A 16,799-nucleotide genomic window follows, 5' to 3' on the forward strand; every position below is an offset into this window, starting at 1 on the left:
ACATTTTGCTGAATTTACTGACTACTGAATTGTAATATCACATATTAAATATTATTACTAATATATACACATTAGAGTAGGGGCATACTATTATGCAGAAACATGGGAACCCACACACACACACACACACACACACAGAAAAACAGATAAGCAGTTATGTTTCTGTTTTTTTCCTGTATTCTGTGAATCTCCTGTCTTGCCTCCTCCGATTATGCAGCATGCCGAACAGAAAAACAAACTGATAAAGGTGTCAAAATAAAAGGAAAAGAAATACAACCTTATTTTTCCTTGACAGAAAGACGAGGCTTAGACCCGCTAGCCAATTTATACCAGCCAGCCATGCTAGAACATGATGTAATACAAGGTCTACAAAGTCTACAAGGTCTGCTTGTGTAGACAAAAAATTCTCTAAAGGAAATGTCATTTAAAAAAAAGAAAATGTCCATTCCTCATTGCTATTACTATATTATAACTATACACTATTGTAACATATAGAAAACATCTCTACTTGTCATCTACTTGTCAGTGAATACATCACTCAGATCATGTGGGGATATTTTCCCTTCCTGTTTAGAGCTCTTTTTCTCCCTGCATTTTCTACATGCTATTTTCTAAATGTTCTAGAAATATTAAAATAGTAATGCTTAAGAATTTACATTAATTAAGATATATATCTTAATTTATATAGATGCTTAAGGCACTATCATGCTGGATAATACATGTTATTTTTTTGGAAAATTGATCCCCTTTTGGAACACATCCTTAAAAATTCCATGTTTGCAACCAGCATTAAAACCATGCGAGGACGAGGCAATGGTACAAACTCACTGCTTAGTTTCAATAACAGATCAGTTTAACTGAATTTATATTTATTTTTATGAGGACTGATTCTGGGAAGGAATTTGAACTCCTGCCCTTCCAGTCGAATGCACCCATCTTTAATAGCAAACTTAAAAATAATATTTTTGAAAGTAGAACATATGTTACAAAGACAAATTATACAGAGTATGTAAAGAAAATATATGAAATAAACGTATGTTGTAGTAATTAAGATGACCAGAAGGAGGCTGCGTGTACAGAGAGATAAAATACTGACAAATCCAGTATACCTGAGATAATAGATCAAATAAAAATAAGAATAAACATATAGATAAGACTACGCAAACTTTGGCATGTTTCAAGTTATGTCTAACCTTCAGTGGATAATCTCACCTGGACACGTTGGACTACTGATCAGAAGGTTGGAAGCTCAAATACCAGGGCCACCAAGATGCCACTGATGGACCCTTGAGCAAAGCCTAGAACTTCTCAGTTGTATAAATGAGATAAACTCAAAGTCGATTGTAAATGGATAACTGTAGACTGAGTACTACAGCTGTAATTATAAAGAAAGGACTCATGTGGGCTCAGTAACACACTAGGTGCATGATAAGATTTAGATTAGACTAACTTGCTCTAGATGTCACCCAGAAGGCGATATAGGTCTTCTCATGCTTCCTGCCAATATCTATTGTAGTATTCAACAGTGCTATACAATTTCCATTGAATTTGTACATTTAATCTCTAAATGTACAATAATAATCTCTTTGGATGTAGATAGATATGGATTCAGTTTATATATATATATATAGTAAAAAAAAAAATATATATATATATATATATAGAGAGAGAGTAAATATATATATATATATATATAGAGAGAGAGAGAGTAAAAATCTAAACACATTTTAACAGTAACAGAGAGTGTTGGAGTGATGTTAAGGTTGAATTTGAGATCAGTTACAAATCTTTGACTGTGAATTGATGCACTTCTTATCTCTAAAGCACCAAACACCAACCTATTGCCTCTCTCTCTCTCTCTCTCTCTCTCTCTCTCTCTCTCTCTCTCTCTCTCTCTCTCTCTCAGCACGCGCCCCGCCTTTCTGTTTCGATTAAAACACACCCCTTACTGCCGAGCACAAAACACTTCCACGCGCCTGGAGACAGCACAAAGTGTTCAACAGCACGAGCTCGGCATAAGCGCGAGATCAGAAAGAAAACTATCTATCTACCTATATATTGCGAGATACTCTCTCTGTACCCTACCCTATATTAAATATTGCACGTGCTGGGCTGAACAGTGGCGCACGAGGATTAAAGAGCGAGCGCATCGTGGCTGTGTGCGGTTTGGTATGCACGAGGACTAAACGGAAAACGGACAGAATTGAACTCCTGCTTTGTCACAAAGAGGTATGTATATGTATAAGTGTGTGTACGTGTGTGCGCGCGTGTGTTAGTTTACTTCTACATTAATTCCCTCATTCACTGAGCGACTGCTTTTACATGCCATGCGACACGCGCATTTTAATGAAAAGCAATTCATTCCCAGTTCACTGCTCATCCTAAAACGAGAAAAAAAATTGAATAAATAGTTTGCAGATATATGATCGAAAAATCAAAAGTCAGATAAAGTTTCCTATTATGTATTAAAGTTGGCAAGGCTTAATCATTTTAGCCTACACGCATTTGGTTAACACATTACTTATTTTGCAATATATATATATATATATATATATATATATATATATATATATACACACACACACACATGCAGATTATTAAAGCATGATTATTTTATAATATATGCACACACACATCTGTTTTGTAAAATATGCAAACATATATATATATATATATATATATATATATATATATATATATATATATACACACACACACACACACACACACACACACACACACACAATACAACACTACTGTATTACTAGGCTATATGTGCCTTGATATAAGGTTGCTGTAAAGAACACAGCCTCAGAATAATTCATGTTCTTTTTCAGCTTCAGCCCATTTAAATGCATTATCAGACAGCATCAGGTGGCATGTAGCAACTTTGCCACCGAAGTAAAGCGGTTAAGAACTACATTAGGCTTGTGTACAGCACTGACAGAAACACAATTACATCCACCCCGGAGGGACGATGACAGCCGGCGGGGACCTAGGGATCCATATCGCTTACATAGAAATGATGACAGATTGAATTTGAACGCGCATTATACGTGCAACCAGATGGCAGCTGGTGACACTGACACACTTAATGTTGACTTTGCACCCAATGCCTTTATCCCCCCGTTATACTCTGTGCTGCAGTGTTTACTTTTAAAAAATGCTGTCCTCTTTTCCCTTTTTCTCTTTCCGTCCGCCTTTGAACACCTGGCAATGATTAAACTGGCTCACATTCCAGGGGCCTAGACATCAGAGACAGAACCAGTGTTATCCAGTGTTGTGTATGTGTGTGTGTGTGTGTGTGTGTTTGCAGAATGACATCATGCTCTGTAGTCTTTTCCTAATCTGATTTTGCTGATGTTGATCTTTTAATGTAACCATATGTGACTAATTCTTTTAGTGAGTAGTCTAATCTACAAACCTAGAGTGACTCGCTATGATGCAGTATAAATCAAGCTCACTGGATAAACTGCGTTTTATTTAACCGTGTTATTTGTTTACTATGATCCCTGTTCAGTCAGAAGTAAATCAACTACTTTCTTTGTTCATTTAGGAACAAAATATTTCTGTACTGAGAAGTCATGTATTCTGACTGCAGCTGTTGCTCCCGTTTTCTAGGATTCAATGAAAATGTCTGTCTGTGTCCATGAGAACCGCAAGTCACGAGCCAGCACTGGCTCCATGAACATCTATCTTTTCCACAAGTCCTCATACGCCGACAGTGTCTTGATGCACCTGAATGTCCTGCGGAAGCAGAGGCTATTCACAGACGTCTTGCTGCATGCAGGCAGCCGCTCTTTCCCATGCCATCGCGCCGTGCTGGCTGCCTGCAGCCGATACTTTGAGGCAATGTTCAGTGGAGGGTTAAGAGAGAGCCAAGCCAAGGAGGTGGACTTCAGAGACTCTATACATCCAGAGGTACTGCAATGACCATAGTTCCAGATTTTAGTGTCAGGTTTTTCCTGTGATTTGTTATTATTGAAACACAGCCAATAAGATAACAGTTAAGGATTATGCAAGCTTTTTTTCTGTATAGTCTAACTTTAATGTTGCTCTGTGTGAACCAGGTGTTAGAGCTGCTCTTGGATTACGCTTACTCATCCCGAGTAGTCATCAACGAAGAGAATGCTGAGTCTCTGCTGGAGGCAGGTGACATGCTAGAGTTCCAGGACATCCGTGATGCCTGCGCTGAGTTCCTTGAGAAGAACCTTCACCCGTCCAACTGCCTTGGCATGCTGCTTTTGTCTGATGCCCACCACTGCACCCAGCTGTCTCAGCTTTCCTGGAGCATGTGTCTCAGCAATTTCCCAGCTATCTGCAAGACGGAAGAATTCCTGCAACTGCCCAAGGACATGATAGTCCAGTTGCTCTCGCACGAAGAGCTGGAGACGGAGGATGAGCGGTTGGTCTATGAATCGGCACTTAATTGGGTCAACTATGACTTGGAAAGGCGACATTGTCACTTACCTGAGCTTTTGAGGACTGTACGCCTGGCCCTCTTACCTGCCATCTTCCTCATGGAGAATGTCTCCACAGAGGAGCTCATTAACTCACAAGCCAAAAGCAAAGAGCTGGTGGATGAAGCAATCCGCTGCAAGCTGCGTATTCTGCAGAATGACGGCGTGGTCAACAGTCCTTGTGCCAGGCCACGTAAGACTAGCCATGCCCTTTTCCTGCTAGGTGGTCCTACCTTTATGTGTGACAAGCTGTATTTAGTGGACCAGAAGGCCAAAGAAATCATCCCGAAGGCAGATATTCCCAGTCCACGGAAGGAGTTCAGTGCTTGCGCTATTGGCTGTAAAGTCTATGTGACTGGTGGTCGGGGCTCAGAGAATGGTGTGTCCAAAGATGTTTGGGTGTACGATACCTTACATGAAGAGTGGTCAAAAGCAGCTCCCATGCTAATAGCTCGATTTGGGCATGGTTCAGCCGAACTGCGCCACTGCCTGTATGTAGTCGGAGGTCATACTGCTGCAACTGGTTGTCTTCCAGCTTCACCATCTGTCTCGTTGAAGCAGGTGGAGCAGTTTGACCCAGTTGCCAACAAGTGGAGCATGGTCGCACCCCTGCGCGAGGGCGTTAGTAATGCAGCAGTAGTCAGCGTAAAGCTCAAGTTATTTGCTTTCGGAGGAACAAGCGTAACCCATGATAAGCTACCAAAGGTCCAGTGTTATGACCCAGTGGAAAACCACTGGACTGTCCCAGCATCTTGCCCGCAGCCTTGGCGTTACACAGCAGCTGCTGTTTTGGGCAACCAGATCTTTGTCATGGGTGGCGACACTGAGTTCTCAGCTTGCTCTGCGTACAAATTCAGCAGCGAAAACTACCAGTGGACTAAAGTAGGTGATGTTACAGCTAAGCGAATGAGCTGCCAGGCAGTAGCCTCCGGGAACAAACTGTACGTTGTCGGTGGCTATTTTGGAACGCAGCGCTGCAAGACGCTAGACTGCTACGATCCCACACTGGATGCCTGGAACAGCATAACCACTGTACCCTATTCCTTGATCCCCACTGCCTTCGTTAGCACCTGGAAACACCTCCCAGCCTGACAAGTGCATGTCCCTTCACCTTCCTTCATCCATTAAGGTAGGTTTACTAATGTAAACATCGATGAAGGTTCATGTCTGTAAAGATACAAGCAGCTAAAGAAATGAATTTTATAACAAAGTGAAATAACATTTTCTTTTTATACATGTAAAGAGTAAATCTTGAAACATCCATTCAGGTGGACAAGTTTAAGAATTTCTGTTAATCCACCATCACTGAAAGTCAAATTAGATGAATTAGATCTAATTTGTGTGATTGGTCCTAATCATAAATATTGTTTATTGTTCTGGTTCTTTTAAAACCTGATCACTTGCAGTATTCTTGTGTTTCAAATTGGTGTAAATTGATACTTGCAGTACTTCTAAGGCACTAATTATTGGAAAGCTATGCCATTGACTAAGTTTAGAGACAAAGATTCTTATTAAAAAAGAACTGATTCAGTGTTGATAAAGTAATTAGATTCCTCTGAGAGGCTTCTTCCTCTTGATATCATCCATCTGCCACATACATTTTGCACATCTGTCCTTTCTACATTTACATTTTCTAAATTTGCACCCAAAATGTTATTCGAGGCAACTTAGTAATGTAGCATTATACATGATCCAAGCATCTAACTGTTTAAGGAGATGATAGCATAGCTACGTATCTAGTATGGCTATAATTTACTGGGGTTCTTTCTTTAGATGATGCTACACTCTATAGTTAGTGTCCATGGGTCAGTTGGATGTTAGGATTGCACATATATGATTTAAGAAAACACACGACAATGTTGTATGCTTGAACTCGCTGCTTGAATGCTATGAAATTGTGGAAAAACTTGTGTCTTCTTTCTGATACATCTTATGTGTTTGAGGATTTAGATCAGGTTAAATAAGATCTCAGTGTGTGTGTGTGTGTGTGTGTGTGTTTGCTACATGTCCCCAGTGATGCCTGGGTGAATTATGAGTTTGCAACATGGGGCGTAGCACCAAGGGTAATTGAAACAGAATAGAAGAGTTTTATTGTCGCTGAGGGACAAATTTGTCGGAGGGTGGAGAGAAGAGGGAAGCGTTGGCGAGAATAGATAAAGACAACTGACAATTATCAATATGTTAATACATAGCATGCTAGTAGGTGTTGTAATGCAGTGGTTTAGAGAAAGAAAATTGCGAGATAGAGAGAGAGAGAGAGAGAGAGAGAGAAGTATTGATGGAATGGACATTGATTCTAAACAAAGGCAATGGGACAAGAGGGAAGTACAAGAACATCTATAGACAGGAAAGCATTTCTGGGTAGTGGAAGGTAGTGCAAAGTTCCTGAGCTGAAAGTGTGGGGTTCATCTGAAGGAGTTTTTTTTTAAAAAAAGCAAGCAAAACAAATACAAAACATTCTGGATGAGTTTCACTTCCACAGTGTCTGAGAAAGGGAGCATATGGACTGGAACCGAAACTCCTGAGCGTGAAGGCAGATAAAAGCAGAACCTTCATTATTCAGACAATTAAACCATACTGACACAACAAAAGAACAGAAAGAGCGTTTTAAATTTGTACTGTGTCTCTGCGTTTGTATTTTTCTCCGCAAAGCTCATCTGGCTGTAACAATGATGGTGAGTCATACGCCGAAGCAGATTTGAATGTCTAGGGAGTTGCAGTCCAGTAGACAAAACAAACGCTTATTAAACCCCTACACACTGGCTTGATAACAGGAAAAAAAGCGAGTAGGAGTGAGTGAATTCTAAAAAAACAAGGAGGGGAGAGGAAGGCGTGAGACCTCCAAGTGTGTTTATTTCATTCCTGACCCCCTGATGTCGAGCCTTCAATTCGTCATTAGTCTGTGACCCGGTGTATTAGTGTGGATCTGTAACTGGAATGCCGCCCACCTCGACAGGGCAGTTCATTTCAAAGTGGAGGTCCTTTCGTTGCTTAATGGGGACATTCCTATGCATTTCAATTACCATGGAGTGTTCTTAGCAGCTGCCCCCAACCCCGTAACAATAAAAATGGTTCACCACTGGCCAAAAGAGTGGGAGGAGAGATCGAGAGAGAGAGAGAAAGAGAAAGAGAGTGAGATCGGAGTAAAGGAGGATGAGTTGAGAGGGGGAGGATGAGGAGGAAAAGGATGAGTAAACAAACCATCTCCTTTGCCTTTTCCTGTGCTTACAATCTCAGTCTTTTTTTTCCCCCTTAGCTAACGACGGGAAGATGGCTACAGGCGTTTTTTTTCCCTCTCCTGCAGTGTGTACTGGTTAATGTCACACACCCACACAAAAGCACGCATGCATCTTCCGTACATCTTGTATTTTCTTTAGAGATCATCCTAGCCAGTGAGCAAAACGGTCCAGTTCTCACGGTGTATGTGTAAGACACCCCATGCTGTGAAAGTTGAGTTCATGAACCAGTCAGCTGTCTTTGCTGCTCCTTCTTATCAGTCCATGTCCTGCCAGAGAAGAAAAATAATTATTGGACTTATAGGCGGATGGTTAACAATAGCAGCACTTAAGCTACAGTGCGATTTGTCACCAGTAGGTGTGGCTACTACTTGGTTGCCATAATACCGTTTCTCCGTGGGTAGCACAGCTAGCATTGATAACTTATCTTTTCTTGCTTCTAAAATTAAACGTTCTGGAGGAAGATTCTGCTTTTTTAAAAAAAAAAAAAAAAGAGCAGTGTATATCTGCAGTTGTGATTCTTGCCACAGATCACCTACACACGAGTCGCTCCATATTTGCACAATTTCTTAACTTTGTTGCTGGACACTCCCACATCGTCAACAGATGCTGTCGCTCATATTGCTGGAAGTTGGTGGCTTTCACCAACAGACATGTTTAACACAACAGGCAGCTGCTACGGAACACTGGTGTGATATTTAAAGTTTAATACACAGCTCTCTTTCTGTAAAAACATCAAAAGATCTGGCCCTAGTTCCAGCAGCTAGCTACTGGCTTCCCTGTACATGTGTCCACGGGTTGGCTGTTGAGCTGTAAAAACGTTGACGTCTGCATAATGTGCAGCTCATTATCATGCTGATTCCTCCCAGAGATTTAAAACTGAAAATACCGGATAAATTGGGCCATAAATTGCATACGAGTTTGCGTAAACAAAAAACGTATGCAAGGCATGTACCCGAGGGTAGAGGAGGAGAACGGCCGTCATTAGTCCCAGCCCCATTCCATTGACACAAAGTCGCCCCATGCTGTCTTAAAGCACGACTCGTGCTTGAGGGAATGCTTTGTTTCCGGTACAATCCTTGGGAAAGCAGCATAGTTAGTTGGATAATGAGTGGGTGCAGGAATTGATGGATACATACATGGCCTCCATACATCCATACATTGTAGTCATTATGGTGATAAAAAACACATTTAAATGATAATACTGAACCCACTGTAGTGTGAATATTTTGCCAAAAGACAGACGGTTTTGTTTCGATTGTTTCAAGGGGCAGAATATTGCTGCACCAGGAGAAAGCATAAGCACTTTACACTGATAGAAACGTCACTACTGATGGGAAATAAAATTGGCTACATTAAATACTTTAATTCTGCATCTAAGGACGAGACCACCAGCTCAATTACTAAACCCAGTACTAAGAAACCTTACTTTCTCCTGCATAATAACTGTTTATTAGGATATGCAGTAAGAAGCTGATGGTTTCTGTGAAATGCGATCTCAAACACAGAGTTAATATCTGTAACACATTGGATGGTGATGTTACACCATGTGTTACACTAGAAATTGATTCGCAGTAAACTGAACAGTGTATGAGAAGTGTGTGTGAAATAATAACAAAATGAAATTTTACATTAGGGGAAATTTTTACATTAGGGGAAAGTAAATAAGTGATGTATAATTGTTCAATCCAAATTGTTACAAAATGGGAATACTGTTTTATAATAATCACTAGGGTTGGCAGCGTAAATCGATGCTCTGTAATAAAAGCTAAATATACATCTTGTAAACACTGTCATGGTTGTTATTAGTGTACTGGTGATCACATCGATCGATATACCTACTCTTGGAGTGTCAGTTGATTGCTGGTAGAACAGAACGTGAAAAATGGATAATCCTGATGGTTAATCCTGTTCCTCTCATTAGCAGCAGGTTGCCAGTAAAATAATAAAGTAATTAAACAAACTAAGGACAGCTGAGGAATCATTATAAAGCAATAAATAACGTTCACAGATACATTTACAGCATTTGGCAGACGCCCTTGTCCAGACGACTTACATTTACTTCATTTATACAACGGAGCCGTTAAGGGTTAAGGACCAGCAGTGGCAGCTTGGTTGTCCTTGGATTCGCATTCACAACCTTCCAATCAGTAGACTCCTAACCACTGAGCTACCACTTCTCATATATATGTTAGCCATTTGAAACTGTCATAAAATATTTCACGGAGACTTCAAACTGAAAATCCTCCATCTGCAGATCTGGGTCTTTGTCCCCTTCACAGTACTGCAGTCTCCATACCATTCAGCTGAACTCATGGTCTAAAATCTGGCTTCTTAAACCAAACGCAAATTGGTTACATACAGAGGAAATAATACTTCAAAATGGAAATGAAAAAAGGATATGATTCTTTAATAATGTCTACCAGTGAGGCAGGAAAAAGAGAAGTCTGCTATCGGTCAACAAGATGAAGTCTGTCACTGGTTGGATAGCAGTAGTATATAATAACTAGGAAATAATCAACATGGATTTTCAGTCGGTTTAGTAAAAAAAAGCAATCCCTGACTAATATAGTGCTTACTTGATAGATTGCCATTGTTTTTGCAGTTCTCAAAACTTAATGGCTTATAGCTTCCGGCTAACGTCTTTCAACTTCCCCTTTCACGGTGGAGGAAAGAGTACAATACACAATGCTATCTGTAGTAATAATTTACTTGGGTAAAAGAAAGGTGGTGGTGTTAAAAGAGCTGAAGTGAACACCTCAGTTATCATCAGTACAGAAAGTGAGGGAAAGTTAGCTGATTAGCTAGATGGAGTTTCAGTAGCATGCTTTGTTTGTTTGCTAGCTAGTTCATGTAGCTAGCCATGCATTTACCTGTAAAGCTGCTTTGCTGTTAAAAGAGCTAAACAAATAAAATCGAATTGAACAGTGCACATTTTCCTAAGCGTTAATTAGAGGCTGGCTAGATATATTTTACACAACAGTTTGTGACTAGCTTCCAGAGAAAGACTGTAGTCTAAGTCAAATTTACACTTCTCTGTGATTATTTAAGTGATTTTAAAATATCAGACGTTCTTTATTCATTGTGTACAAGTGCTCTAACACATGTATGTGTAGTTTATTACTTTCCACCACTGCTCTTACAGAAACCCTGATTATTGTAGTGGCTTCATTAAAGCTCCTTCACTGCAGTGAACTAGAATTTTCCAGGCGTTACTGAGGTCACATGACTTTTTTTTTAGGGTTTGTATTGCCCTTGCACAACGTTCAAACAGGTGCAAGCACATAACCTGTCCTTCTCCAACTGTTTTTCCTTGAGGATGACAGGAAAAGCAGCAGAACAAATGGCCAGACTAGAGAAAGAGAGCATCTGGACTTTATCTCTGAGACGTGTTATTATTATTTTTTTCCTGCAGTGCTATGGCAATTGAAGTGTTTTGAGGAAAAGGCCTGCTCTTCTTTGTTTATGAGGCCATTTAGCAGAAATGCAGTTTGTTCTGATGGGACGGTCATTTTATGCCTTAATAGGAAAACCAACTCGAAAATGAAATGATTTAAACTCTTCTGTGTTGTCTGCTTTCTTTACAGAAGTCCTGTGCGATGTACTGGATTCCAGCTGTGACAATTTCCTGCTTTCTGTGCAATCTCATCAAAAGACGATGACGACGACTTCTTATCCATCAAAAGCTCAACGTTAATATTGAAGATATCCAGCAGCGAAGCTTTCACTACTTTATTTTTTTTGGATGACATTGAGTGTTGGAGAAATCTTGCTTTAAACGTTCCATTGTCTAGTCGTTTTTGTGGAGCTATGACAACCAAATGAACCAACTGCTAATATAAAAAGGCCAATTAGCGCCCGGCATGTTTCGCTGTCATGTCTGTGTGTGGGCGCATACCCACTATTTTGTTCTGGGATGAAAATGGTGTGGTAGCTAAAACTACTTCTCTGTGTATCTCACAACAAGAACTTCAGCCAGTGGAACTGACCGATTTCCAAAATGAAAGCATGAAGACGCCTTCTGAATATATATAAAGTATATATAAATATATACAAAGCGCATTTCTTCTTCAGAACTGTTTCACAGACACGAGAGAAAGACTTATTTATCCCAAGAACGCACAAACTAGGTTTTTTTTTCTGTTGACATGAAACAGACAAGTTGTTTGTCTCCCATGTCTGACTCTGGTCTGTTCCTGACAAACAAACCTCCTCAACCTGGTGTGAAACTTGCTGTGAGAAGGCATCCTGAGGTGAACCACATTGCAGATGTGTGTTTGTATATGTGTTTGTATGTGGAAAAGATCAGCATGTTCCAGCATGTTTTCCTGAGTGAAAGGATACCTTTGACTATATTATTCATTCTTCTTCCAAAAAACAAAATCCAAAAACCTAAGCATGTCCACCGAGAGCTTGGATGGATGAGGAGCATTACAGAAAGCAACTGTTGTTTGTATCTCAACAGAGACACTGTCATTTTTGTCAACGTCTCCGAATGAATTCTAGACAAGAGAACTTTTTGGTATAAAGTTAGGCTGCTTAACTTTGTGCTGAGTGTTCCTGTTCTCGCACATACAGCCTCAATATAAATGTGAAAGGCAGAATGATGGAGAGAGAAAAAGAGAGAGAGGGAGAAAAAAAAAAGGTGAGAGTCGTTCTGTCTGCCGGAGAGGTAATGTCTCCATGGCAACAGCGAACAACCTGAACTGAAAAGAACTATCACAGTCTATTCATAGTCTTAATTTATGAGGTTTTTTTTTTTCCATTTATTAATTTGACCTGTGTATGTTCGGTTTTGTATTTATTGATTAAAAAAAAATGCTTGCGTACATATCCGTCTGTATATATCCAGCTGTACAGAATTTGGCGAGTGTTTTCGTGCTACGCATGGCCCGTACCGCTTTGTGTTCCATAAGAACTGCTCTTTTGCACACGTCTGCGTCACGCCGTAGCCGAGGCTGAGTTTTTCAAGGGGTCAGAGAATCCTGGACCTCTGGTTCGACTGACCTGAAAACGGGCAGGTTTGGGGTCTTAGGTCATCACCCGGATAAGAATGGGAGGAATGAAGCTGTAGGATCAGATTACCCAGGATACAATGAAGCAGTTGGTTTGGGAAGCCATGGGGGAAGGGCTGGGGGTTAAGGATTCATACTGTGATCGAGTGCCAAAAAAAAAGTTTTTGTTATGGCTCAAGAACTATAGTGTATCAAACCAAATGGGGCTTGAATTCCAACAACCAAAACCTGTTCAAGAATGTCAATGATTCTGATTGGCTGATTTTGAAAACCTAAGCATATATGTGAAAAAAAAAAAAAAACATTTCAAGCTGCAATAATTTCAACCCACTGAACTACTATGTTTGGTGAAAACCTCGGCCTTTAACTGACTGCAGCAGCACACAATATTAGCGTGGCCGCTTTTAAACTTGGTGTCAGTCTAATTTGAGATGACTGATTAGGACACCAATAGTATGGAGCGAGAAATGTGACATCAGCAGCTGCTCCAAGAACAGCTGGAACTGTCACTGTTGCCCCTGAGCACAGTGACAGGTGCTAATTATTATTGTTAACACCCTCAGCATAGACGTTTGCTTTCTTTTCTCTAATCGAAAGTCTTAACTCATTGAAACGGTCCTTGGACTGCTGTTAAATGTCTTTAGCACAGATATTGAGAGTGGCATTGGCCTGTAAATTTGCCTTTCCTCAGGGTTTTCTGTACTACCAGTCCTAAGTGTTATGAAGGGTTTTTTTTGTCTAAAACTGGCTATGTTTGGTAAATAATGCCACAAATAACCACGGCAATGATGCTACATTCCGAAGGTCATGTTTGTACATACGTATCACAGGATATCGTCTCAATGGAAAGTCATGCTACAGTTTTGCAGGGTGAAGAGGGTATGTTTAAGTGAAAAGTTCTGTATGCTGTATGTCAAGCTAGCTTTCTAGATCTCTGTCAAACCAATAGGAGGGAATATTTTTGAATAAGGTTTCCTCCAAAAAGGATTGCGAGATAGGAGAAAAGAAAGAGAGAGGTCAAGCTTCACATTCCTTCCCAGACCTTCTTCCTTCCCACCTACTCCCCTTTTTTCAGTGAAGTGCCGCTTTACCCTGCTGCCTTTGAAGCTCCCATGTCTATGCTTTAAACAGAAAGCCCTCTCTGTTTTTTTTCCAGTACACTGCACACACAAACCTCCAGCCAATCAGATAGCCCATTCTAGCCTCGTCTCAAGTAGCGTTTCCCAGGCAATGGTCAACAATCCCCCCCACCACCTCTCTCCTGTCCCCCATCAACACATACCATTTGAACTGGTAGCTGTCAAGTGTTTTGTTTTTCCTCTCTCCCCCTCTCTCTTTCTCTCCCACTGACCCTCTTTTTTCCCGACTGGAAGATCAAGAGCCGAGTCACAGGCTTGCACGTGGCATAAAACTCTTAATCATCTTCTGCCTTTGTCTGTCAACACTGTCAATGTTGGGCTGTATTGTTCTGTCCTGTATGTCCTAGTGTGTTATGTTATTGAGTTGTCGCTCTGTCACAACCACGGCGGTTAACGTTATTTTGTACAAGTGATTTTTTTCACAATGTGAAATTTATGGTGAAATAAAACATAAGAGTTTTTTCCTCTTGATTGTTAAAGGTGTGTTGACCTTCTTGAACCCGTGTTTGACGTTTTCAGACTCTACAAACCTCACTTGTCCATTCCAGAACAAAAACGTTACGACATTTCTCACATATTTGGGGCAGACAGGAGCCCTGTCATCTGCACAGGGGTATTAGATCGGGTGTGTATTCCTAAGGGCTTTGCTTAGATGAGTGGGAGAGGCTGAAATAATCATCTTATCTGGGTGTGCTTGTGTCCACCTGTGTGTGTGTGTGTGTGTGGCACAGGATGAACCACCCCTGCACAGCCCATCAGATACTTTCCCTTTTACACTTGCGTTACCATGGCAACTGGTCCCTTTATCTCCAAACTGTGGGAGCTGATTTGGAACAGGCCCATTTAAAAAGACCTCCTTTTACTCAATCCCTTCAATATCCCTCTTTCTTGCTCACTCAGTCATTTATTTTCTCTCACTTCTCTCTTCCTACAAATGAATCAAGATTAACTTTGGCTAGTGCATTCTGTGTGTGTCCTCAAGTTTTTCTTTTAACATAATTTAACGTAACACACCCACACACACACACCCACACACACATTATCAAAATAATAAACCTTTTGCTTCTTTTCCTTAAGAGAACCACAAATACAAATCTATCTCTTATTTCTATCATTGTGGAGATATCTAGTTCTCAACAAGTTATAAAATCATTCACACACACACACACACACAGGGAAGTGAATTTCCCAGAGACAAGACAGTTTGCATTCCTGTGTTAAAACAACTCCCTTGCAGCAGGTTCGGAAACACCAGTTTTACCGGCTCCATGAATGCTGCCTTACATTTTACAAGGCAAGCACACACATTTCACAGGAAAAGGGAAAACTATTCACTGTGCATCCTGAGCTCTGAGAAAAGCCTAATAAATTCCTGTTTATTCATAAAATAACACATTGTCAAGCACAATCATGCTGATATCTCATGTAAACTTGCTTGAATAAAAAAATTAGATTTATTGTATATTCAAACAGGTTCAGCTTTAAATAACACTGACTTTGGGTTTTCTTTGAAGGTATATGATGAACAGGGGGTAAATATGGGTGCACACACAATCTGTCTCTCTCTCTCTCTCTCTCTCTCTCTCTCACACACACACACACACACACACACAACCTACATGTTAGAGCAACACAATATACCACACGCTCCTGTTGCCAGGCAACATGTGTGGCAGCTCTGTTGAGGTTGGCACGCTCTCCGTGCGATTCCTGAGATCCCCTGAATTCCCACACTGTAACAGAGCCAATTGCATGGAGGGATGTTCCACTCATGCTCAGCTAATCACAGCAGGTTCCTGTGCATTAATGAGTTGTCAAATGTGCCAGAGAGATGTGAGCTTCTCCTGACTGGCTATTAATCACATGTAAGCAGCTTCATAATGCAATTTGCGATGATTATCGTCATCTTGTATTTGTATTGCAATAAGTGGTGGCTTGTCAATTTGGGGATGGTTTGGGGGTGGAGCTTTTACATTAGCTTTAATTTTAATCCTTATAAAGTTCTTGTTGTCTACTCCATACATTTTAAACTATGTTGAAATACTACTGACCTCTTTTGAGTCAATATTTAAAGCATGTTGCTGCTGAGCTGCTCAACATTCTAGACATTGAGTTTTTATTGCACCTAGTGGTCATTGGGAACACTATTTGAGGGCCACTGGGGCAGGATTCATGCTACCCCATGATCAAGAGTTGCCAGATATTGCATTTATACCAAACTGACCTAGTTTTAAAATACTCTGTAGCCACCAAGATCGTGTGAATGAATGAATGAATGAATGAATGAATGAAATTGAATCAAATTAAACATTCAGGAGACATGTGCATGAACTCTGCATGTGTTTTATTAGCCATAATCAACGCCACAAATCAGCCAGAAGCGAACAAGCATAATCCATACTCAGAAAACCAAAGAATTAAGAGCAAGGATCAGTGCCAGAAATCAGGAACATCTGAAAACGGTGTAGACAATTGGTTGAGTCATAACAAAACAAACTGCACAATAAGGCTTTACAGTGAAATGATGAAACAGGCTTAAATCAAGTGACAAAAGGTGCGAGCAATCGTTGAAAAAGAGAGAACTGACAAAACAGACATGGAGATGAGCACACTATTTATATATATATCAAAGAGGTACAAAATAAATCATGAACAGAGGTATGAGTTTGTGACACAAAAAAAGACCATATGGAAGTACAGACAAGTGTGTATATCATGTACAGAACCATTAATACTGTAATAGACTACACTATGTAGTATATTGCACAGCGTGTGATGCATGTTTCACCATACAAAGCCTATGCCTCTTATTTTCAGGACAAAGTCAAGTCAAGAGGCTTTTATTGTCATTTCAAAAATATATAGCTCATGCAGTACACAGTGAAATGAAACAAGGTTCTTCCAGGATCATGGTGCTACACAATACTAGGAACTAAGTGCAACTAACTT

The 16,799-nt window shown here is 40.3% G+C and overlaps 1 protein-coding gene across 1 annotated transcript; it reads left to right on the top strand.

Annotated features, from left to right (window-relative positions):
• The first annotated feature begins 1,957 nt into the window (after window positions 1-1,957).
• enc1 (ectodermal-neural cortex 1) lies at window positions 1,958-13,992 on the top strand. Its single transcript, XM_058383524.1, has 4 exons — window positions 1,958-2,229; window positions 3,622-3,921; window positions 4,071-5,589; window positions 11,284-13,992. Exons 2-3 carry the CDS (start codon window positions 3,628-3,630, stop codon window positions 5,550-5,552), a joined length of 1,776 nt encoding a protein of 591 aa, XP_058239507.1. The 5' UTR covers window positions 1,958-2,229; window positions 3,622-3,627; the 3' UTR covers window positions 5,553-5,589; window positions 11,284-13,992.
• Window positions 13,993-16,799: the final 2,807 nt, after the last annotated feature.

This window comes from Hemibagrus wyckioides, linkage group LG28 (genome assembly GCF_019097595.1).
Source record: "Hemibagrus wyckioides isolate EC202008001 linkage group LG28, SWU_Hwy_1.0, whole genome shotgun sequence".
Lineage (NCBI taxonomy): Eukaryota > Metazoa > Chordata > Actinopteri > Siluriformes > Bagridae > Hemibagrus > Hemibagrus wyckioides.